Below are 23,446 nucleotides of genomic sequence, written 5' to 3'. Positions count from 1 at the left end.
AATACACCACCAAGTAGCAGTTTCAACAGTAACATCATCTGCACACCTAAATTAAGAAGTGCACGAGCTTCTGCCCTGGTGATGTTCATGCTAGCTCCAGGCTGTTCCTACATCTGCATACCTATCCTCTGACTTGCATTTCTCTCTGCAACCCTTCTTCTTTCTTCTCTTTCTCTCTCAAGATGTTCCCTCCTATCTTCTGTTGCTCCAATTGCATCAACAACTTCATGCCCAGCAAGAAAACGATGATCTACAAGGTAGGCCACGTATTCCCTCTCCCAATGCCAGAAAACGCATCCTTGCTACAAACTCAAAATCAAGAAAAATCAGAAAATTTGAACAAGTGAAATCAAGTCAACCAGGTCAAGGGATGCTTACCTTCACACATCTGTAGAACACCCATCCGTCATGCTCCTCCGTGTTGGACACGTAGAACCTCACTAGGCAGCCGCAGCGAGGGCATGAGATGAGCGGCACCACCACTGTCCTCCCGCGACGTCCAGATCGGGCAGAACTGCTGCTGGACATGGCGGGCGACGAGGACGAAGGCAATGGGCGGCGGCGAGCGGTGGTCGACGGTGACGGCGAGCGGTGGGCGGCGGCAAGCGCTGGGCGATGGCGACGGCGAGCGGTGGGCGGCGGCGGCGACGAGCGCTGCGAGGGGAACAAAACTAGGGATTTTGGATAACAGGGGAACTGAGCTAGGGATTGTGAGCTGACTGCATTTTTACACATAACCCCCCCTAAATGTGTTGTTCAAATAAGTAATCCCCCACACGCCTATGTGGCGCCCGTGGACTGGTCAAAACGGCGGCATACCGGCTCAGTACAGTGAACAGTGACCGTATAATCACATCCAATCATACAAAGTGACCGTAATGACCGTATTTTGAAGTACGGTGACCAAACTGAGCTCGCGGCGCAAGTTCAAGTACTTGTAGTGCATTTTACTCTACGTGTAACCCTGATTCATCAACTGGGGACATGATGCATAGAGTGAGTGATAACATGGTTCAGCTGAATACACCATCCATTTAGCGAGACAAGCTGACTAACATTGTTGCATCATCCATGCATACAGAAGTACTAGCAGTAACATATTTCCGATCGAAACATATACCTAGAAATATATGCGTGAATCATCTCACTTCTCAAATCCGGCTCATTACTACTAATCATCCCACAAGTTTTTAGTACTGCTACCACATCATTATCTCATATATAAGTCTACTTAGTAGGATGAAAGGGCGTTATCTCTCCATCAGGCTATGAGGTAAAGATCTAGCCATCATTGGATGAACCAACGATAGTGAGATCTGCCTTCACAACGCAGCTCGATCCTACAACATAGCCTCCCGACGGGTCCTTGAGTTTCTTGAGTCCAAGGAAGTTAGGCCATCCCCATCCTTGTCCACATACCCAGAGACCTGCGATCACCACAAAAGTAAGATCAACTGCAATCATGATCAGGTTACAGACACTAGCTGCTTGAATCGCACATATCAGTAGCACTGATACTTGCTAAGGAGAGTTGAACCTGAAGTTCTAGTGAAGTGTTTTCCATTCGTTTGGTCCAGGATGGACAGAGTCATTACAGCCACCTTCTTGGACTCGAGTTGGTGCTCATCCGAGGCATCCAGGTGTAAGTACAAGCTGAGGCAATCAGTGCTGTACTTGTCACCACGTGGATACATGCCGATGTACCTGTTGACAAAAATGGGAAGTGACACTTCAAATTGGTACCCTGGAAAATGTATTTCAAGAATGTGGTTAATATTGAAATCGAAAGTTGTAGCTGAGCATGGGTCTAGCCGGCCATTAACTTTGGACACAACTTTGTGGCATTACAATTATCTGAGAAAACCATGACTACAATAGAAGATAATACAATGTTACCCAAAAGAATTTGAGAAAATAATTGCTGGTATGTGACATATACAAGAACCAGTGGTACCAAATATATACATGACGATAAAATTTCTGGAAAAAAATAATCCTAAACAGCATAGCATATGACCATGAAATTTTATAGGCTAACACAGATTTTAGTACTATAATGTTTCAAATTTGTTCCTAAATTTTCGGTACACCATTATTACAAAACCACTTTTCTATTGAAATTGGAATGTGCTACCGCATATCTGTAAATACTAGAAGTACAGTTCTTTGGTTGCATGCTTAGAGAACCTGGAATATCTGCAGGACCTTGCCTTGCACAAAAATCTGGCTATCACTAATGTCCGTTGGCATAAAACATTCAGCAAGAAGTTTCTGTCGACTATTAAGCTAGTAAGCTGACTAGGTATGGTTAAAGGATACATATAAGCTAAATGTTGGATAACACATGCAAACTATTTGTATAAATCATTTGTGATGTAACCGTTTAACTGTAACAGATGTATACCATTTTTGTCCGCCAACTTCAAATGTAGGAGAACGGACGAAGTGCTTCAAATCCAATTCAGGGAAATTGTTCATGGTCCAAGTGTATGTTCCTTTGACGAATCCCTTATTCTGGACAAAGAGGTTCTGAACTATGGTAGCCTTCTTCTGAATCACAACAGCCTTCTTTTCAGGAGAAGAGACATCAATCTTCAATATCTCCACAGCAAAGACACAGCTATCATCCACTAGAAAAGCAGATGATTTCAGTAGCTCCTGAAGAGGAATCAAGCAATGCTCCTTCGAGTAGGTATTCTTGAAATCAAAGTTGTAGGTAGCTGCTTTTAGGTAAAGATTGAAAGATTAGAGAACAAAGAACTTGTACGTAAAGTGCAAATATACCAAATAATATATGACCAAACCACATTAAAATAAGTGTATAAATATAAATAACCAAACTTCACCCCAGTTCAGAAAGCAAGAAGATATCAAGATAGTGAATTACATACAAATAATGATTATCAAATTTAATGAGAACATGTGTATGTAGTCCGAATCAGACAAACTCGACAGCAAAGAAAATACAAAGCAACTTCTTCATGGGAAAAGTAATATTTGATTGTATACCAAATTACAGATATTGACTTGTAATGATGGAATCATGGTATTTATATCTCAAACTTATGATGCACAAAGTATGGATTCCTAGCTGCAATAGGATGGGTGTGCTTGAAAAAACACATCCATGAGACTACCTTTGCATCCACAGTACATTCCTTTTGTATGGTTGTATATTGACAACTCAAACACCGCGTGAACCGTGTGACCTGGCACCAAGCTCAATTGGGATGGCATAAGACGAAGAGCAACATATGGAGTTCCAGCACCAGCTTCTTTATGCATTGGAATCACTTGTAGGAACCTGGTAAATGAAATTATGGGAGGAAACCAAACTCAGTCTAGATTTCACAACTGAAGTAGGAGTGAAGTCTAATTTCTTGACTTCATGCACCGTATCAAGCTTTAGCATCTGACTGATTGTTTATAAGATTGTGATTGCTAATTTGATTACATCAATCAAAACATCATTGGTGAGTAGATGGCATACTAAATTAATGTGTATATGGATAACATATAATTAGTTTTTCTACAAAACAAACCAGATGGTATTTACATCTAATACATGAATTTTGCAGGTTCCTTTTACAATTATGGTGCATACCAGTTATACCCAGAGCAGTGAAAAGCACCAGATATTGTGCTCTTAGCTCCAGTCTTAAGCAGTGACGAGAAGTCCTGAATCCTCCATTCAAAAACTGGAACATGGGTCTTTCCGAAGTCCTGAATCCCCCATTCTGAATCCGGAACAACATGGGTCTTCCCTAAGAGTGCACGGGCTGATATTTGCACAAGTGCAGTAACTCAAAGTTACACAACAAAGAAAGAGAGAACATGCAATATTCATGTGCATGTTGCAGTTCCAAATAAGCAGGATAAAATATCGACCACCGCAAATGGCCAACAACATATAAGTTTACTCCCTCTGTCCCATAATATAAGTTTGCAAAAACATCTTATATTGTGGGACGGAGGGAGTATTTATGTTCCGATTATATGAATCAAACTCTTGAATGCAATTATTTGTGATAAGTGATCCCTGGTCAATCAGAATAGTTATTCATGTCACCAATCAAGGGTAGAACAAGGCAGAAGATACTTTTTATTGCTTCTAATCAATAAGACATCAAGATCAACTACCTCAAATTAGATTAGAAAGATAGAAGGCCATGAGGATGGGAAAGTAAAAATCAAATATTTTTAATTAGTTCTCCTTTTTTGGAATTTTATTATTATCCTTTCATTTTTGTACAGAATATTTTTTATATAGAATACTTTTAAAGAATACTAAATTCTACAAAAAATAGCCATCTTACTAATATATCAACATGATGGTGAGGGCAAGTGCTTCCTCAATTCAGAGCTAGGATCTCATGTTCTTATACCTTGACTTTTGCCAAGGAATTAGGGCTGCAAATTGCATCCAAATTTTGGTTTATAAAAGACACAATCCAAACATCACGGTTGACCAGGCATACATACATGAACTCCTGCAGTTGCCCATGGATCTGCTCCTTCCTCTTCTTCTCTCCTCTGCAAATGAGATTAATTCATACCATATCTCAGGGAAAGGTAGCAGATCATCAGCATATAAAATACTAGTACTAAGAACCACGGTAGACAAAGAAGGTAATTATCAGAATCTTCAGAGGTAGAGCCAATCTGGGTCCAAAATAATTACTACCACGCCGTAGAAAAATCATTACCCGCGAAATAAATAAAGGAGAGAACTGGAAGTGAAAATCACACTCCACGAGCAGGTCGATTAAAAGCTACGGCTACGCGCTTTGCCCCTCGATCGATCACGAAAGGAAGCCAAGAACTTGCAGCGCAAAACACTGAAACCCCTGTTTCGTGAAAAGGAAGAACTGGACGTCTGAAAAACCCTCGACTACAGAAGAAAAGGTGAAGAACAGTAGGATGGCAAGCGCGCGATCCGCGGCAAAGAGACGGGATTTGCAGCTCCCATGAGGAAGTGGAGGAAGAGAGAGACCTGGATTTTGGGGGCGGACCGAGAGTACCTCACAATGGCGTTCGTCGGCGTTCGTCGGGGTCCCGGAGGGGGTTTGCCTCTCCACGCTCTCCAGTCACCAGTCCTCTCCTCTCTGTCCGCCCGTCGGTCGCTCCGTTTTCCTCCCCATCTCTCTTTTATTTTCTCTTATTACCCCTCTGCTTCTTCGTTTTTTTGACAGCCATCGGCGTATTTCCGTTGGTGGGCGGGATCACTGAAGACAACTAGATGACACCCCACGCGCTGCTGCGGAATTTTGTTGTCGTGAAGATGATAATGATTGGAATTACTTTTATGATGAATTTTGCTGCGGAATTTTGTTGTCGTGAAGATGATAATGATTGGAATTACTTTTATGATGAATTTTATTTAAATTCAATGAATTTTTGTTTTATAACACACAACACTGGCATAATGATTTGAACAAATTGAAACGCCTAAGAGTTGGAATAGCTCCTGTCATCCTGAATGCCTTGACTTTCATGAAGTACTAAATGAATAATGTACACTTTGTAAAAAAGAATAATTCAGAAAAGTGACCCATTGCATTGTTGTAATTTATTAGTTATGCAAACTACAAAAAAATCCAGAGAATATTAGGGGTCTTAATCACATCATATGCACAATGTTTTTTAATTTCCTTTTGATTAGTACCAAAATCGACCATTGTTGCCATTGAATAATTGGACAGCCACATCTCTTGTGAATCCACATATCCTGGCATAAGTGTAGTCCAACCAATCAAACTGTAAAGCCCAAAACACCGAACTAATCAAATGTTATCCTTGTATTTTCAAACTGATGAATCTAACTGAGGAAAATGCAGTGGGGCCAAGTAGAATCAGGAATACAGTGGGAATAATGCGTTGAAAAGAGGAGCTCACCTATGTGCCCTTTCTTGGCGTTCACGCGGACGATGTTTGGGTAGAGGCAGACTACTCCACGCGCTCCGGCCTCTACTGCGACGTACAACACGGACTCCTCGGCGCCCATCAACACGGCAGCGAGGGTTGCGCTGGATTTGGAAGCCTTGGCGTCGGGCGCCTCATCACTGACCATGATGCGATGCACCGTGTTGCTTGGCAACCACGCGGAAGGCGTCGGGATCGAGATGTCAGTGGATGGTGGTGAGCACATGAGAAGAAGGTGGAAGACTGAGTGTGCTGCCCCCGCTGCGACGTACTACAAGTCCACAACGCAGACTCCCGGGCGTCCATCAACTTAACACAGTAGCGAGCAACATGCTAGAATAGGATGCCTCGGCGGTGGCTGGCAAGGGACAACGTCCCCAAGTTGGATGGTGGCGAGCGACCCGGCGGAGTCGAATGCTGAGTATCAGGCGATGGACTGTGTCGGCGTCCTCGGATCTAACAGAGGCGCAGATCACCTGGTGGGTGATCGACGGGATATCCCCTGGTGACCAGGCAAGTGAGCGGCTGCCCTGTGATCTTATCGACCGCTACCGCTACTGATTGGTGCGGGTGGATTCGGCAAGTCATGCTTGCTTTATATTGGAGAATATGATTCATTGAGGAAGGTGCAGAAGAAAATATGAGCAGAAAATTGTACCGGCAAGGCTGATATAAGGCAATTATGAAGAAGACAAAGAGGAGGAAGATGTAATCGTCAGTTTCTCCGCCCAACTAAATACCCGGCTAGATTATGGAGAAGATAGACAGGCCGGAGGGAGAGGTAATAGTCAGTTCCTCCGCCCAACTAAATACCCGTCTAAAGAGGCAATTAATACCTGATGGAATGCTGCATGTCGCATGGCTGGGTTACGCTGGGTGGAAGGTTGCATTGCGTCTCACATCTACATACAGATTGCATGCATACATGACCAAGATTGCTGACGTGGCTAGATGATGATGTGGACGAGCTGCATGTTGAGAAAATTGATAGTAGTGGGGATCAACTTCTTAAGAATGTAAGATTTGCCGATTCATCATCCACCCAGTACTGCAACTCATACAAGGCACATCTTTCCCTGATTTTTCTCCACTAGGCATATCTATAACTTATCAATTTTTATACATTTCTTTTTTATCTTACTTGTATAGTGGATGTTTTACGCGCTGTTTTTCTTGGGTTGTTTGTTTCGACTTATTAGGCTTTGCGTGCTCGGGATTTAATTGGCCTTCCAGCTCAGAGGCTTTGCTGAAGGCATTGTTGGGAAACGTAGTAATTTAAAAAATTTCTCTATGCACACACAAGATCATGGTGATGCATAGCAACGAGAAGGGAGAGTGTTGTCCACGTACCCTCGTAGACCGAAAGCGGAAGCGCTAGCACAACACGGTTGATGTAGTCGTACGTCTTCACGATCCGACCGATCAAGTACCGAACGCACGGCACCTCCGAGTTCTGCACACGTTCAATTCGATGACGTCCCTCGAACTCCGATCCAGCCGAGTGTTGAGGGAGAGTTCCGTCAACACGACGGCGTGGTGACAATGATGATGTTCTACTGACGCAGGGCTTCGCCTAAGCACCGCTACGATATGATCGAGGTGGATTATGGTGGAGGGGGCACCGCACACAGCTAAGAGATCAATTGTTGTGTCTATGGGGTGCCCCCTGGCCACGTATATAAAGGAGTGGTGGAGCGGAGGGACTGGCCCTCTCTATGGCGCGCCCTAGGGGAGTCCTACTCCCACCGGGAGTAGGATTCCCCCTTTCCTAGTAGAACTAGGATCTCTTCCAAATAGTAGGAGTAGGAGAGAAGGAAAAGGAAAGGGAAAAGGAGAAGGAAGGAAGGGGCCGCCCCCTCCCTATTCCAATTCGGACCAGCCCATGGGGAGGAGTGCGGCCACCCTTTGAGGCCTTTCTCTCCTTTCCCGTATGGCCCATTAAGGCCCAATACGAATTCCCGTAACTCCCCGGTACTCCCGAAAATACCCGAATCACTCGGAACCTTTCTGATGTCCGAATATAGTCGTCCAATATATCGATCTTTACATCTCGACCATTTTGAGACTCCTCGTCATGTCCCCGATCTCATCCGGGACTCCGAACTCCTTCGGTACATCAAAACACATAAACTCATAATATAACCGTCATCGTAGCGTTAAGCGTGCGGACCCTACGGATTCAAGAACTATGTAGACATGACCGAGACACGTCTCCGGTCAATAACCAATAGCGGAACCTGGATGCTCATATTGGCTCCTACATATTCTATGAAGATCTTTATCGGTCAGACCGCATAACAACATACGTTGTTCCCTTTGTCATCGGTATGTTAGTTGTCCGAGATTCGATCGTCGGTATCTCAATACCTAGTTCAATCTCGTTACCGGCAAGTCTCTTTACTCGTTCCGTAATACATCATCCCACAACTAACTCATTAGTTGCAATGCTTGCAAGGCTTATAGTGATGTGCATTACCGAGTGGGCCCAGAGATACCTCTCCGACAATTGGAGTGACAAATCCTAATCTTGAAATACGCCAACCAAACAAGTACCTTTGGAGACACCTGTAGAGCACCTTTATAATCACCCAGTTACATTGTGACGTTTGGTAGCACACAAAGTGTTCCTCTAGTAAACGATAGTTGCATAATCTCATAGTCATAGGAACATGTATAAGTCATGAAGAAAGCAATAGCAACAAACTAAACGATCAAGTGCTATGCTAACGGAATGGGTCAAGTCAATCACATCATTCTCCTAATGATGTGATCTCGTTAATCAAATGACAACTCATGTCTATGGTTAGGAAACATAACCATCTTTGATCAACAAGCTAGTCAAGTAGAGGCATACTAGTGACACTCTGTTTGTCTATGTATTCACACATGTATTATGTTTTCGGTTAATACAATTCTAGCATGAATAATAAACATTTATCATGATATAAGGAAATAAATAATAACTTTATTATTGCCTCTAGGGCATATTTCCTTCAGTCTCCCACTTGCACTAGAGTCAATAATCTAGTTCACATCGCCATGTGATTTAATACCAATAGTTCACATCACCAGATGATTAACACCCATAGTTCACATCAACATGTGACCAACTGTGATGCCCCCGATTCAATCGTACACTAATCATACACGCAAACGTGTACGATCAAGATCAGGGACTCACGGGAAGATATCACAACACAACTCTAAAAATAAAAATAAGTCATACAAGCATCATATTACAAGCCAGGGGCCTTGAGGGCTCGAATACATGAGCTCGATCATAGACAAGTCAGCGGAAACAACAATATCTGAGTACAGACATAAGTTAAACAAGTTTGCCTTAAGAAGGCTAGCACAAACTAGGATACAGATCAAAAGAGGCGCATGCCTCCTGCCTAGGATCCTCCTAAACTACTCCTGGTCGTCGTCAGCGGGCTGCACGTAGTAGTAGGCACCTCCTGAGTAGTAGTAGTCGTCATCGGCGGTGGCGTCTGGCTCCTGGGCTCCAACGTCTGGTCACAGCAATCGAGTATAGAAAGGGGGAAAAGAGGGAGCAAAGCAACCGTGAGTACTCATCCAAAGTACTCGCAAGCAAGGAGTTACACTACATATGCATGGGTATATGTGTAAATGGGCCATATCGGTGGACTGAACTGTAGAATGCCAGAATAAGAGGGGGATAGCTAATCCTGTCGAAGACTACGCTTCTGGCAGCCTCCGTCTTGCAGCATGTAGAAGAGAATAGACTGAAGTCCTCCAAGTAGCATCGCATAGCATAATCCTACCCAGCGATCCTCTCCTCGTCGCCCTGTTAGAGAGCGATCACCGGTTGTATCTGGCACTTGGAAGGGTGTGTTTTATTAAGTATCCGGTTCTAGTTGTCATAAGGTCAAGGTACAACTCCAAGTCGTCCTATTACCGAAGATCACGGCTATTCGAATAGATTAACTTCCCTGTAGGGGTGCACCACATAACCCAACACGCTCGATCCCATTTGGCCGGACACACTTTCCTGGGTCATGCCCGGCCTTGGAAGGTCAACACGTCGCAGCCCTACCTAGGCCCAACAGAGAGGTCAGCACGCCAGTCTAAATCCTATTGCGCAGGGGTCTGGGCCCATCGCCCTTTGCACACCTGCACGTTACGAACGCGGCCGGAGAGCAGACCTAGCAACCTCCATTACAAAGGAAGTTGCGTTACGCGGTCCAACCCGGCGCGCGCCGCTCAGTCGCTGACGTCACGAAGGCTTCGGCTGATACCACGACGTCGAGTGCCCATAACTGTCCCCGCGTAGATGGTTAGTGCGTATAGGCCAGTAGCCAGACTCAGATCAAATACCAAGATCTCGTTAAACGTGTTATCTTGAAGACACCGCGAACGCCGACCAGGGCCAGGCCCACCTCTCTCCTAGGTGGTCTCAACCTGCCCTGTCGCTCCGCCACAACGATCCACCCAGAGGGCCGTCGGAACAAAGGTCCTTTCAGCCCCCAATCTGTGAATCACTCGCGGGTACTCCTCGAGCCAACCCGACTTTAGTCATCACATGTATCATGTATAAAGTATAGGTATATACCCGTGATCAACTCCCGAGTGATCACGGCCCGATAGTATAGCATGGCAGACGGACAAGAATGTATGGCCACTGATGATAAACTAGCATCCTATACTAAGCATTTAGGATTGCAGGTAAGGTATCAACAGTTGTAGCAACAATGATAGGCTATGCATCAGGGTAGGATTAACGGAAAGCAGTAACATGCTACACTACTATAATGCAAGCAGTATAGAGGAGAGTAGGCGATATCTGGTGATCAAGGGGGGGCTTGCCTGGTTGCTCTGGCAAGAGAGAGTGGTCGTCAACACCGTAGTCGTACTGGGTAGCAGCGGCGTCGGTCTCGGTGTTTAGCGAGAGAAGAGGGGGAAGAAACAATAAATATAATGCAAACAAATGCATGACGATGCATGACATGACAAAGCGTGATGCTAGGTGTGCCCTAACGCGGTACGAGGTGGTACCGGTGAAGGGGGAAACATCCGGGAACGTATTCCCGGTGTTTCGCGTTTTCGGACAGATGAACCGGAGGGGGAAAGTTGCATGTTCGGTATGCTAGGGATGCGTGGCGGACGAACGGGTTGCGTAACCGGATTCGTCTCGTCGTTCTGAGCAACTCTCATGTACAAAGTATTTTCATCTGACTTACGGATTATTTTATATGATTTTTCAAAGTTTTAATGATATTCTGAAATTATTATTAATTTGAAATTAATTGAATAAATGCTATGTGCACCCAGCACAGGGTACACAAAAGTGTACCCAGGGGATGACAAGTGGGCCAAGGGGGACCCAGTTGACCAGTCAAGGTTTGACTGGTCAACAGGGGGTAGGGCCCCTGTCATTGACTCACTAGTAAACTAACAATTTTAGTTAGACTAATTAAGCAGTTAACAGGTTAATTAACAGGATTAATTAGGTTAATTAATTCATTAGGTTAATTAATTAACTAACTATTTTAATTATTATATCTTTTCATTTAGTTATTTTTCGTTTTCGGGTGGACCCCGCGTGTCATTGGCCAGGGGCCTTAGCGGGCGCCTGGAGCGTAACCCGAACGGGCGACGGGCATGCGACGCCAGGCGCCATGGGGTGGACCCGGGCACGCTGGCAACGGCCGCCGGGGCGCGGTGGGGTGCCGGGGTTGGCCGCCGGCACGGCGGTGGCCTGCGGGGCCAGAGGCGGAGGCGGGGCACGGGACGAGCAGAGGCGGCGCGGTTCAGGTGACGGCGCGGGCACCCAATGAAGAAGTAGGGGAGGCGCGCGCCGGGGCGAGCAGCGGCGCAGGAGCAGCGTGGGCACGGCCCGACACGGTTGGCGAGGGAGACCACAGCCGGGGCGAGGAGAGCATGGCCAACACTGGCGGCAGCGGCAGCGAGGCGCGCGCGGCTGGGCACGCAGCGGTGAGCGGGGCGATGCGGAGTGGTGCAGGCGCGCGCGGGCGCGTGCGTGCGTGAGCGGCGGACGAGGCCATGGCCGATGCGGCGACGGCGAAAACGGCAAGGGTGGGCGCGCGCGGAGGACGGGGGCCGGCTGGTGGGTGCAACGCGTGGGCGTGAGGGGAGAGGGCGCGGCCACGGCAGAGATAGGAGGGAGGGGGGCTCACAGAGGAGGAGTAGGGCATGGGCAGTGGGCGCGGGGAGGAGGACGGGGATGACGGCGTCGTTGGAGATGACAACGGCGATGGCGTCCGGCGAGGAGGCATGGTCGAGGCAGCGTGAGGAGGAAACGAGGAGGCCACGGATCCGGCGACGAAGCTTGGCAGCGGGGAGCGGGCTGCGGAATCCACGGGCGGCAACGGCGACTTCGGCGAGGCGCGGTCGGGGTTGAGCCCCGATCCAGATCGGGGGCGAGAGGGATGAGAGAGTGGGGTGGGGATCGTGCGGGAGGGGAGTGGGTGCACTTGGGGGTAAGGGTTTCGGGTTAGTGGGGGATATGGGCGCGGCTGGTGGGCCGGCTTGGCGGCCTGGTGTCCTGCTGGGCCGTGGCCCAGTGCGAGAGTGTTTTCCTTTTTTGTTTGTTTGTTTTTCTATTACTTTCTATTTAACTTTCTGTTTTCATTTTAGTTTTACTTTATTTTTAGTTTTATAAAATATACCACTAGCCCCTAAATTAGTATTTATAAATACTATACTGCCACATTAATTTCTCATACCTAATAAAATAGTTTAATATTTTAATATTTAAAAATGCCTTTAATTATTTGTTTAAGCCATTGTCTTATTTAGTTTAGTGCTTTTAATTATTTTATAAAAATGTGATCCTTCACCATAGTTACCTATGCATTATTCGTCACCTCTAGAACATTTTAATTTTTAATGTTTGAAAACTTTACCGTTTGACTTGATTTTGAATTTTGAATTCGAACGGGATTGACTCATAGCGAGGTTTACAACAGTAAGAGTGGTGACGTGGTATCATTAGCAGAGGTTACTGTAGCTTGATTATCCGGGCGTCACAATTCTCCTTCACTACAAGAAATCTCGTCCCGAGATTTAAGAGGGGTTCTAAAGGGAAAAGGTTTGGTTTGAAATTCTAACGAATCTTCTCGGTCTTAGTTGCTCTTCTCAAAGTGGTCGATCCATAGTGCTAATGTCTTCATTACTCTGCTTCAGGTCATCAGGATGAAGTTGTCGTCCTTCTTTCAGGATCTTCACCGTAATTACGAAAGGGTAAGAAGGGAAAACTCGATATGGATGGATCCTAACAAGATCGAGCATCAGGCGGTTAACTCAGGGAAGAAGCATAAGTATCTCTTGATTTGAAACTTAAGAAGATATCGAGAGCAAAGTAAGAAGGTACCATGAGAAGCTTCAACGGATAGGCAATCGTTCGATGCCTAATCAGAAGGTGAAAGGGTTTCAGGGCAACAAGAATAGGTATTGCGCCTCATACCAGAATAGATCACTAGACAGGTGGTCCGTGAATTACATACGAAGTCAAGCGCGAGGAACAACCTTGGGAACATGTGGTGTACAGGAGAGTCAGGTTTCGATCCTGTGGAACTGTGGGTTATGGGCCCACCATGTGGGATAAAAGTAGGAGTGGTAACATCTTGCATGGTCATGATAGCAAGGCATGTCAGAGGGTAGCCAGCCAGTTATGTCGGCAACGATGTCGGTACCAAGGGCGAGGGACGAAGAGAACCATTTTCCTGCTCGTTGAACGAGGCAGACCAATAGGCAAAGTTCTCGTCCATCGGTGGTTACCAGAATGTCAACAACAATAGTAACAGGGTCTTACTGACAGAGTTGTACACTGAGGTGCTTATAAAAGTAGTGACATATTACTACTTAGATCATATAAACCTCAAGAAGGTTAAACAGAACAATGGAAAGGAAAATGTGATTATCAGATTAAACAGATCAATGGGAAGGCAAATTTGTTTAAACACATATTTCAGGGGTATATCCTTCCCAAGAACAAGCAGAGTATGATATCCAAGACCGGATAGAAGGTAGAAAACCACTTAAGTAAGGGGGAGGAAGCTCATGATATTACCCATACAACGGTGTTTGGATAATTGAGCAGGAAACATTTAGCATTAGCTTCAATGTTCTTGTTGAAAATCGGAATACCATAGACATGCTTTGAGATAGCATTGACATGGTCAACAGGTGAAGATCAGACTCTGGAGACACAAAGGATCCATCAGGAATAACTTGAAGAATAGGTCTTACAATTTCCTCATGGAAGAAGGGATAACCTTGCTGAAAAGGAATCTATAACAACAAGTCCTCCGGCCAAGTGTGATAGGCATGACCCCACCTTACCGATATATCAGGACCAATGTAATAACTCTTGGAAATATGTTCCAACCATCATATCTGACCGAGATTCAGATCTGATTGGTGCCAGGATGCCTCAGACTCAGGATGCTTGAGAAGAAAAGGTGCAACACAATTGACGAGGCGACAATGTAAGATTCTCGAGAAATGTACTATGGAAGCGAGTTCCAAAACAAGAGTTCATCATTAAAGCCAAGGGGAGAAGGAAGAGGTGGCTGATGAACTCAGCGACGATTCATTGAGATTTTCGAAAGATGGATTTCCACACTTATGTGCACAAGGAGTCAACATTTGTCGGACCAAATGATATAAGGATGTATGCTCGAGGAAAACATACACAATTAAGCATTGGTTGAAAAGTGCACCCAAAATATGGTCTTAGGTAGCATGATCAATGTTAGAAAGGTGATTCAACAACCAATAATCTAAGAATGAAATATCGACCATTAACTTGAAAGCAATAGGGTGCTAGAGACACGACAAGTTTGTGTTGAATGGAAGGCAATAAAGTGGTCGATGATAACACAAATCATCGAGGACAAGGAGGGTACTTCTCATCATGAATTCAATTTATATCTTGGAAGGGGTCAAAATGTTGATGATGATCACGACAAATCTTGTCGAGAGGCTCCATGAGGATGCAATCGCTCGGCGATGACATCAAGCCAAGGGAATGGTTAAGCAAAAGGTTATTATAACCATAGATAAGATGCCATCTCAGAATTCAGAGTTGTCTCTCAAGACAAACAATATGATGATGAAGGTTTGATGTAAGGTTAGAGCACTGTCGGGATTGTGTACCGAGGATGAAGGACATAGGTAGAATGGTCAAGCAGTCAGCCTGACGATGATGATGTAGTCAATCAGCTGGGAATGACACTATCGAGTACAAACTCATAAGCATTGAAGATTACTAAGAGTTGTTGAATCGCAGTGCACACTCGATTCAGTTATCGATGTCTTTGAGTGTTAAATAACTCAGAGCCCACGAAAAATTGCAATTAATGAGAATGTAGCACTAGATGAAGAACTCGTAAGAAGTTATGCAGTTCCATGATAATCTTGAGATACCAGGGGGGTAATACTCGACGAAAAATCAAAGTAGAGGTTGGACTGGGGTATTACTCCACAGAAGACAAGTGCTTAAACTTGCACGAGAAATGGTATTTAAAGGAGAACATGGTCGGAACTATGATTGCAAAAGGCCAGATCCCAGATATAAGATGAACTTATACCAAAGGAATAATTAATTTAACAGAAGCTTTAATGATAAGATCTACATCATGTCCATGGGCATGAACACAAAGTTCAAGGTCGACTCCCACTTCTACAATGCATAACCTTGCATTCACTTCTCTAGATAAAAATGATTTCAATGTCAAAATCTACCTGGTGAATTACGAGAGGAGTATGACCCGTGAAAACTTTCGGGTTCACACAGATTAAGAAAGGCATAGGTTCAACCCGTCAGGGTATCATGGAAACATATACCACAAGCTTCAATCGTAAATACCACCAGCTCGAAAAGAGAGCATGGTTGAGAAAACAGAGGATACAATTTACCAAAAGCATTATGTATCCGAGGAAAGACTCACAAGCTTATAGAATATGAAGGACGCTGTCGGATAAAATCCAACAAAGGATCTGGTGGTCCACCAGGGGTCTGATGTGAGCATCGGTACTCAACCAGAGGAAGAAACAATGCAAGGAGACCAGACTATAGAAACAACTGACTAATTCAAAGCTCAAATGCAAAAGATTTATGATTTCCAATCAAGGGATCAGAAGCAAACACTCTGATTAAGGATGGATAAGTTGCGTATGCTTAGGGGTACAATCGATGGCAATCTGATTGGTCGAGAACCAGCTCATGTTTAAAATGAGGTCTGAGCCGGAAAGATAATTTAAAAGGATCAACTGATGATTGCGTGCATTCGCACTTATTGAATCAACGGGCTCAAAATGATAGTGGCAAAGGATGCCAATAAGATTACTATACTTATGGGATTAACCATAATGCTAGCAAGCAAGAATTTCAAGAGCAATAAGCTGCTGAGGGTTTTTGGAAGATCAAATAGTATTTGGAAGACTTTGGTGAAACATATGAACAATTGGGGATGAATGGATACTCAGTAAGTGCAAGAATTATCCGTAGGGGTATTCAGGTGGCTTAGAACTGCAAGGCAGTAGGCACAAGTTTTTTTTTCCAGAGCAATACATAGAATATGGGGGTATCTTGTAATAACAAGATCAATTCGGAGTAATTGTATGAACAACAAGTGTATGTCGTTATCCATATGGATATGTCGGTATTAGGGAATTGAAAAATCAGAGGGCACAAGGGTCTCGGGAATGATCGAAGAGTATCTTCAATATCTTCTAGGGAAGCAGTCAATCATCTGGAATGAAGGGGATCTTCGGGTGGATGTGATCACGAGATCCTAAAGTTAGATTTTAGCAAAATCATTTAACCCGAATAGTAGAGAGATCAGATTCCCAGAGCATAGATCGAGGAGTAAAAGATCCTAATACCACCCAAATGGCGACGTGGGCCTATGGGCCACACATCCATGTTAGTAAAACAGTTTTCATCGACTAGACTCAACTTCGGACAAGGAGTGTGGAAGGGGGATTCATATAGGCAGTCGGCTCTGATACCAACTTGTGACGCCCCCGATTCAATCGTACACTAATCATACACGCAAACGTGTACGATCAAGATTAGGGACTCACGGGAAGATATCACAACACAACTCTACAAATAAAAATAAGTCATACAAGCATCATATTACAAGCCAGGGGCCTCGAGGGCTCGAATACATGAGCTCGATCATAGACAAGTCAGCGGAAACAACAATATCTGAGTACAGACATAAGTTAAACAAGTTTGCCTTAAGAAGGCTAGCACAAACTGGGATACAGATCAAAAGAGGCGCAGGCCTCCTGCCTAGGATCCTCCTAAACTACTCCTGGTCGTCGTCAGCGGGCTGCACGTAGTAGTAGGCACCTCCTGAGTAGTAGTAGTCGTCGTCGGCAGTGGCGTCTGGCTCCTGGGCTCCAACGTCTGGTCGCAGCAATCGAGTATAGAAAGGGGGAAAAGAGGGAGCAAAGCAACCGTGAGTACTCATTCAAAGTACTCGCAAGCAAGGAGCTACACTACATATGCATGGGTATATGTGTAAAGGGGCCATATCGGTGGACTGAACTGCAGAATGCCAGAATAAGAGGGGGATAGCTAATCCTGTCGAAGACTATGCTTCTGGCAGCCTCCGTCTTGCAGCATGTAGAAGAGAATAGACTGAAGTCCTCCAAGTAGCATCGCATAGCATAATCCTACCCAGCGATCCTCTCCTTGTCGCCCTGTTAGAGAGCGATCACCGGTTGTATCTGGCACTTGGAAGGGTGTGTTTTATTAAGTATCCGGTTCTAGTTGTCATAAGGTCAAGGTACAACTCCAAGTCGTCATATTACCGAAGATCATGGCTATTCGAACAAATTAACTTCCCTGCAGGGGTGCACCACATAACCCAACATGTTCGATCCCATTTGGCCGGACACACTTTCCTGGGTCATGCCCGGCCTCGGAAGATCAACACATCGCAGCCCTACCTAGGCCCAACAGAGAGGTCAGCACGCCGGTCTAAATCCTATGGCGCAGGGGTCTGGGCCCATCGCCCTTTGCACACCTGCATGTTGCGAACGCGGCCGGAGAGCAGACCTAGCAACCTCCATTACAAAGGAAGTTGTGTTACGCGGTCCAACCGGCGCGCGCCGCTCAGTCGCTGACGTCACGAAGGCTTTGGCTGATACCACGACGTCGAGTGCCCATAACTGTCCGCGCGTAGATGGTTAGTGCATATAGGCCAGTAGCCAGACTCAGATCAAATACCAAGATCTCGTTAAACGTGTTATCTTGAAGACACCGCGAACGCCGACCAGGGCCAGGCCCACCTCTCTCCTAGGTGGTCTCAACCTGCCCTGTCGCTCCGCCACAACGATCCACCCAGAGGGCTGTCGGGACAAAGGTCCTTTCAACCCCCAATCCGTGAATCACTCGCGGGTACTCCTCGAGCCAACCCGACTTTAGTCATCACATGTATCATGTATAAAGTATAGGTATATACCCATGATCAACTCCCGAGTGATCAAGGCCCGATAGTATAGCATGGCAGACGGACAAGAATGTATGGACACTGATGATAAACTAGCATCCTATACTAAGCATTTAGGATTGCAGGTAAGGTATCAATAGTTGTAGCAACAATGACATGCTATGCATCAGGATAGGATTAACGGAAAGCAGTAACATGCTACACTACTCTAATGCAAGCAGTATAGAGGAGAGTAGGCGATATCTGGTGATCAAGGGGGGGGGGCTTGCCTGGTTGCTCTGGCAAGAGAGAGTGGTCGTCAACACCGTAGTCGTACTGGGTAGCAGCGGTGTCGGTCTCGGTGTCTAGCGAGAGAAGAGGGGGAAGAAACAATAAATATAATGCAAACAAATGCATGAAGATGCATGACATGACAAAGCGTGATGCTAGGTGTGCCCTAACGCGGTACGAGGTGGTACCGGTGAAGGGGGAAAACATCCGGGAACGTATTCCTGGTGTTTCGCGTTTTCGGACAGATGAACCGGAGGGGGAAAGTTGCGTGTTCGGTATGCTAGGGATGCATGGCGGATGAACGGGTTGCGTATTCGGATTCGTCTCGTCGTTCTGAGCAACTTTCATGTACAAAGTATTTTCATCTGACTTACGGATTATTTTATATGATTTTTCGAAGTTTTAATGATATTCTGAAATTATTATTAATTCGAAATTAATTGAATAAATGCTATGTGCACCCAGCACAGGGTACACAGAAGTGTACCCAGGGGATGACAAGTGGGCCAAGGGGGACCCAGTTGACCAGTCAAGGTTTGACTGGTCAACAGGGGGTAGGGCCCCCTGCCATTGACTCACTAGTAAACTAACAATTTTAGTTAGACTAATTAAGCAGTTAATAGGTTAATTAACAAGATTAATTAGGTTAATTAATTCATTTGGTTAATTAATTAACTAACTATTTTAATTATTATATCTTTTCATTTATTTATTTTTCGTTTTCGGGTGGACCCCGTGTGTCATTGGCCAGGGGCCTTGGCGGGCGCCTGGAGCGTAACCCGAACGGGCGACGGGCGTGTGGCGCCAGGTGCCATGGGGCGGACCCGGGCACGCTGGCAATGGCCGCCGGGACGCGGTGGGGTGCCGGGGTTGGCCGCCGGCGTGGCGGTGGCCTGCGGGGCCAGAGGCGGAGGCGGGGCACGGGACGAGCAGAGGCGGCGCGGGCAAGCCAATGAAGAAGCAGGGGAGGCGCACGCCGGGGCGAGCAGCGGCGCGGGAGCAGCGCAGGCACGGCCCGATGCGGTTGGCGAGGGAGACCGCAGCCGGGGCGAGGCGAGCGTGGCCAACGCTGGCGGCAGCGGCAGCGAGGCGCGCGCGGCTGGGCACGTAGCGGTGGGCGGGGCGATGCGGAGTGGTGCAGGCGCGCGCGGGCGCGTGCGTGCGTGAGCGGCGGACGAGGCCATGGCCGATGCGGCGACGGCGAAAACGGCAAGGGCGGGCGCGCGCGGAGGACGGGGGCCGGCTGGTGGGTGCAACGCGCGGGCGTGAGGGGAGAGGGCACGGCCATGACAGAGATAGGAGGGAGGGGGCTCACAGAGGAGGAGTAGGGCACGGGCAGTGGGCGCGGGGAGGAGGACGGGGACGACGGCGTCGTTGGAGATGACAGCGGCGATGGCGTCCGACGAGGAGGCGTGGTCGAGGCAGCATGGTCGAGGCAGCGTGATGAGGAGACGAGGAGGCCACGGATCCGGCGACGAAGCTTGGCAGCGGGCAGCGGGCCGCGGAATCCACGGGCGGCAACGACGACTTTGGCGGGGCGCGGTCGGGGTTGAGCCCCGATCCAGATCGGGGGCGAGAGGGACGAGAGAGTGGGGTGGGGATCGTGCGGGAGAGGAGTGGGTGCACTTGGGGGTTAGGGTTTCGGGTTAGTGGGGGATATGGGCGCGGCTGGTGGGCCGGCTTGGCGGCCTGGTGGCCTGCGGGGCCGTGGCCCAGTGCGAGAGTGTTATCCTTTTTTTGTTTTTCTATTATTTTCTATTTAACTTTCTGTTTTCATTTTAGTTTTACTTTATTTTTAGTTTTATAAAATATACCACTAGCCCCTAAATTAGTATTTATAAATACTCTACTGCCACATTAATTTCTCATACCTAATAAAATACTTTAATGTTTTAATATTTAAAAATGCCTTTAATTATTTGTTTAGGCCACTGTTTTATTTAGTTTAGTGCTTTTAATTATTTTATAAAAATGTGATCCTTCACCATAGTTACCTATGCATTATTCGTCACCTCTAGAACATTTTCATTTTTAATGTTTGAAAACTTTACCATTTGACTTGATTTTGAATTTTGAATTCGAACGGGATTGAATCATAGCGAGGTTTACAACAGTAAGAGTGGTGACGTGGCATCATTAGCAGAGGTTACTGTAGCTTGATTATCTGGGCGTCACACCAACACCCAAAGGGTTTACTAGAGTCAATAATCTAGTTCACGTCGCTATGTGATTAACACCCAAAGAGTACTAAGGTGTGATCATGTTTTGCTTGTGAGAGAAGTTTAGTCGACGGGTCTGCCATATTCAGATCCGTAAGTATTTTGCAAACTTCTATGTCAACAATGCTCTGCACGGAGCTACTCTAGCTAATTGCTCCCACTTTCAATATGTATCCAGATTGAGATTTAGAGTCATCTGGATCAGTGTCAAAATTTGCATCGACGTAACCCTTTACGACGAACCTTTTGTCACTTCCATAATCGAGAAACATATCCTTATTCCACTAAGGATAATTTTGACCAATGTCCAGTGATCTACTCCTAGATCACTATTGTACTCCTTTGCCAAACTCAGGGCAGGGTATATAATAGGTCTGGTACACAGCATGACATACTTTACAGAACCTATGGCTGAGGCATAGGGAATGACTTTCATTCTCTCTCTATCTTCTGCTGTGGTCGGGTTTTGAGTCTTACTCAGTTTCACACCTTGTAACACAGGCAAGAACTCTTTCTTTGGCTGTTCCATTTTAAACTATTTTAAAATCTTGTCAAGGTATGTACTCATTGAAAAACTTATCAAGCGTCTTGATCTATCTCTATAAATCTTGATGCTCAATATGTAATCAGCTTCACTGAGGTCTTTCTTTGAAAAATCTCCTTTCAAACACTCCTTTATGCTTTGCAGAATAATTCTACATTATCTCCGATCAACAATATGTCATTCGCATATACTTATCAGAAATGTTGTACTGCTCCCACTCACTTTCTTGTAAATACAGGCTTCACCACAAGTCTGTATAAAACTATATGCTTTGATCAACTTATCAAAGCGTATATTCCAACTCCGAGATGTTTGCACCAGTCCATAGATGGATCGCTGGAGCTTGCATATTTTGTTAGCACCTTTAGGATTGACAAAACTTTCTTGTTGCATCATATACAACTCTTCTTTAATAAATCCATTAAGGAATGTAGTTTTGTTTATCCATTTGCCATATTTCATAAAATGTGGCAATTGCTAACATGATTTGGATAGACTTAATCATAGATACGAGTGAGAAACTCTCATCGTAGTCAACACCTTGAACTTGTCGAAAACCTTTTGCGACAATTCTAGCTTTGTAGATAGTAACACTACTATCAGCGTCCGTCTTCCTCTTGAAGATCCATTTAATCTCAATGGCTCGCCGATCAATGGACAAGTCAATCAAAGTCCATACTTTGTTCTCATACATGGATCTCATCTCAGATTTCATGGCCTCAAGCCATTTCGTGGAATCTGGGCTCATCATCACTTCCTCATAGTTTGTAGGTTCGTCATGGTCAAGTAACATGACCTCCAGAACAGGATTACCATACCACTCTGGTGCGGATTTTACTCTGGTTTACCTACGAGGTTCGGTAGTAACTTGATCTGAAGTTACATGATCATCATCATTAGCTTCCTCACTAATTGGTGTAGTAGTCCCAGGAACAGATTTCTGTGATGAACTACTTTCCAATAAGGGAGCAGGTACAATTACCTCATCAAGTTCTACTTTCCTCCCACTCACTTCTTTCGAGAGAAACTCCTTCTCTAGAAAGGATCCATTCTCAGCAACGAATATGTTGCCTTCGGATCTGTGATAGAAGGTGTACCCAACATTTTCTTTTGGGTATCCTATGAAGATGCACTTCTCCGATTTGGGTTTGAGCTTATCAGGTTTAAACTTTTCCACATAAGCATTGCAACCTCAAACTTTAAGAAACGACAGCTTAGGTTTCTTGCCAAACCATAGTTCATACGGTGTCGTCTCAACAGATTTAGATGGTGCCCTATTTAATGTGAATGTAGCTGTCTCTAATGCATAACCCCAAAATGATAGTGGTAAATCGGTAAGAGACATCATAGATCGCACCATATCTAATAAAGTACGGTTACGACGTTCGGACACACCATTACACTGTGGTGTTCCAGGTGGCGTGAGTAGTGAAACTATTTCACATTGTTTTAACTGAAGGCCAAACTCGTAACTCAAATATTTTCCTTCTGCGATCATATCGTAGAAACTTTTATTTTTGTTACGATGATTCTCCACTTCACTCTGAAATTCTTTGAACTTTTCAAATGTTTCAGACTTGTGTTTCATCAAGTAGATATACTCATATATGCTCAAATCATCTGTGAAGATTAGAAAATAATGATACCTGCCGCGAGCCTCAATATTCATCGGACCACATACATCAGTATGTATGATTTCCAACAAATCTGTTGCTTGCTCCATTGTTCCGGAGAATGGAGTCTTAGTCATCTTGCCCATGAGGCATAGTTCGCAAGCATCAACTGATTCATAATCAAGTGATTCCAAAAGCCCATCAGCATGGATTTTCTTCATGCGCTTTGCACCAATATGACCTAAACGGCAGTGCCAAAAATAAGTTGCACTATCATTATTAACTTTGCATCTTTTGGTTTCAATATTATGAATATGTGTATCACTACGATCGAGATCCAACGAACTATTTTCATTGGGTGTGTAACCATATAAGGTTTTATTCATGTAAACAAAACAACCATTTATTCTCTTACTTACATGAATA

General features: G+C 45.3%; 1 protein-coding gene across 2 annotated transcripts; it reads right to left on the bottom strand.

Moving 5' to 3' along the window:
• Positions 1 to 1,012: 1,012 nt before the first annotated feature.
• On the bottom strand, positions 1,013 to 6,393 carry LOC123046497 (uncharacterized). Of its 2 annotated transcripts, none has more exons than XM_044469885.1 (7): positions 5,896 to 6,393; positions 4,483 to 4,533; positions 3,605 to 3,779; positions 3,138 to 3,304; positions 2,405 to 2,720; positions 1,538 to 1,704; positions 1,013 to 1,427 (listed from the first exon to the last, which is right to left on the bottom strand). In XM_044469885.1, exons 1-7 carry the CDS (start codon positions 6,146 to 6,148, stop codon positions 1,282 to 1,284), a joined length of 1,275 nt encoding a protein of 424 aa, XP_044325820.1. In that variant the 5' UTR covers positions 6,149 to 6,393; the 3' UTR covers positions 1,013 to 1,281. The 2 variants fall into 2 exon arrangements, with proteins under 2 accessions (XP_044325820.1, XP_044325824.1); XM_044469889.1 differs by lacking the exon at positions 5,896 to 6,393 and adding an exon at positions 5,022 to 5,259.
• Between the last annotated feature and the right edge of the window lie 17,053 nt (positions 6,394 to 23,446).

The sequence above is a fragment of the Triticum aestivum genome, chromosome 1A (genome assembly GCF_018294505.1).
Source record: "Triticum aestivum cultivar Chinese Spring chromosome 1A, IWGSC CS RefSeq v2.1, whole genome shotgun sequence".
NCBI lineage: Eukaryota > Viridiplantae > Streptophyta > Magnoliopsida > Poales > Poaceae > Triticum > Triticum aestivum.
This window is presented reverse-complemented; position numbering and strand designations above follow the sequence as displayed.

What these genes read in the sequence shown, in the direction of transcription:
- LOC123046497 (XM_044469885.1), bottom strand. Translation starts at nt 6,148, where the DNA reads ATGTGCTCACCACCATCCACTGACATCTCGATCCCGACGCCTTCCGCG. An exon ending in GAAGTTGGCGGACAAAAATG is followed by an intron (nt 1,705 to 2,404) that starts GTATACATCTGT and finishes TTTTGTCAACAG; the next exon opens with GTACATCGGCATGTATCCAC. An exon ending in ACACTTCACTAGAACTTCAG is followed by an intron (nt 1,428 to 1,537) that starts GTTCAACTCTCC and finishes TGGTGATCGCAG; the next exon opens with GTCTCTGGGTATGTGGACAA.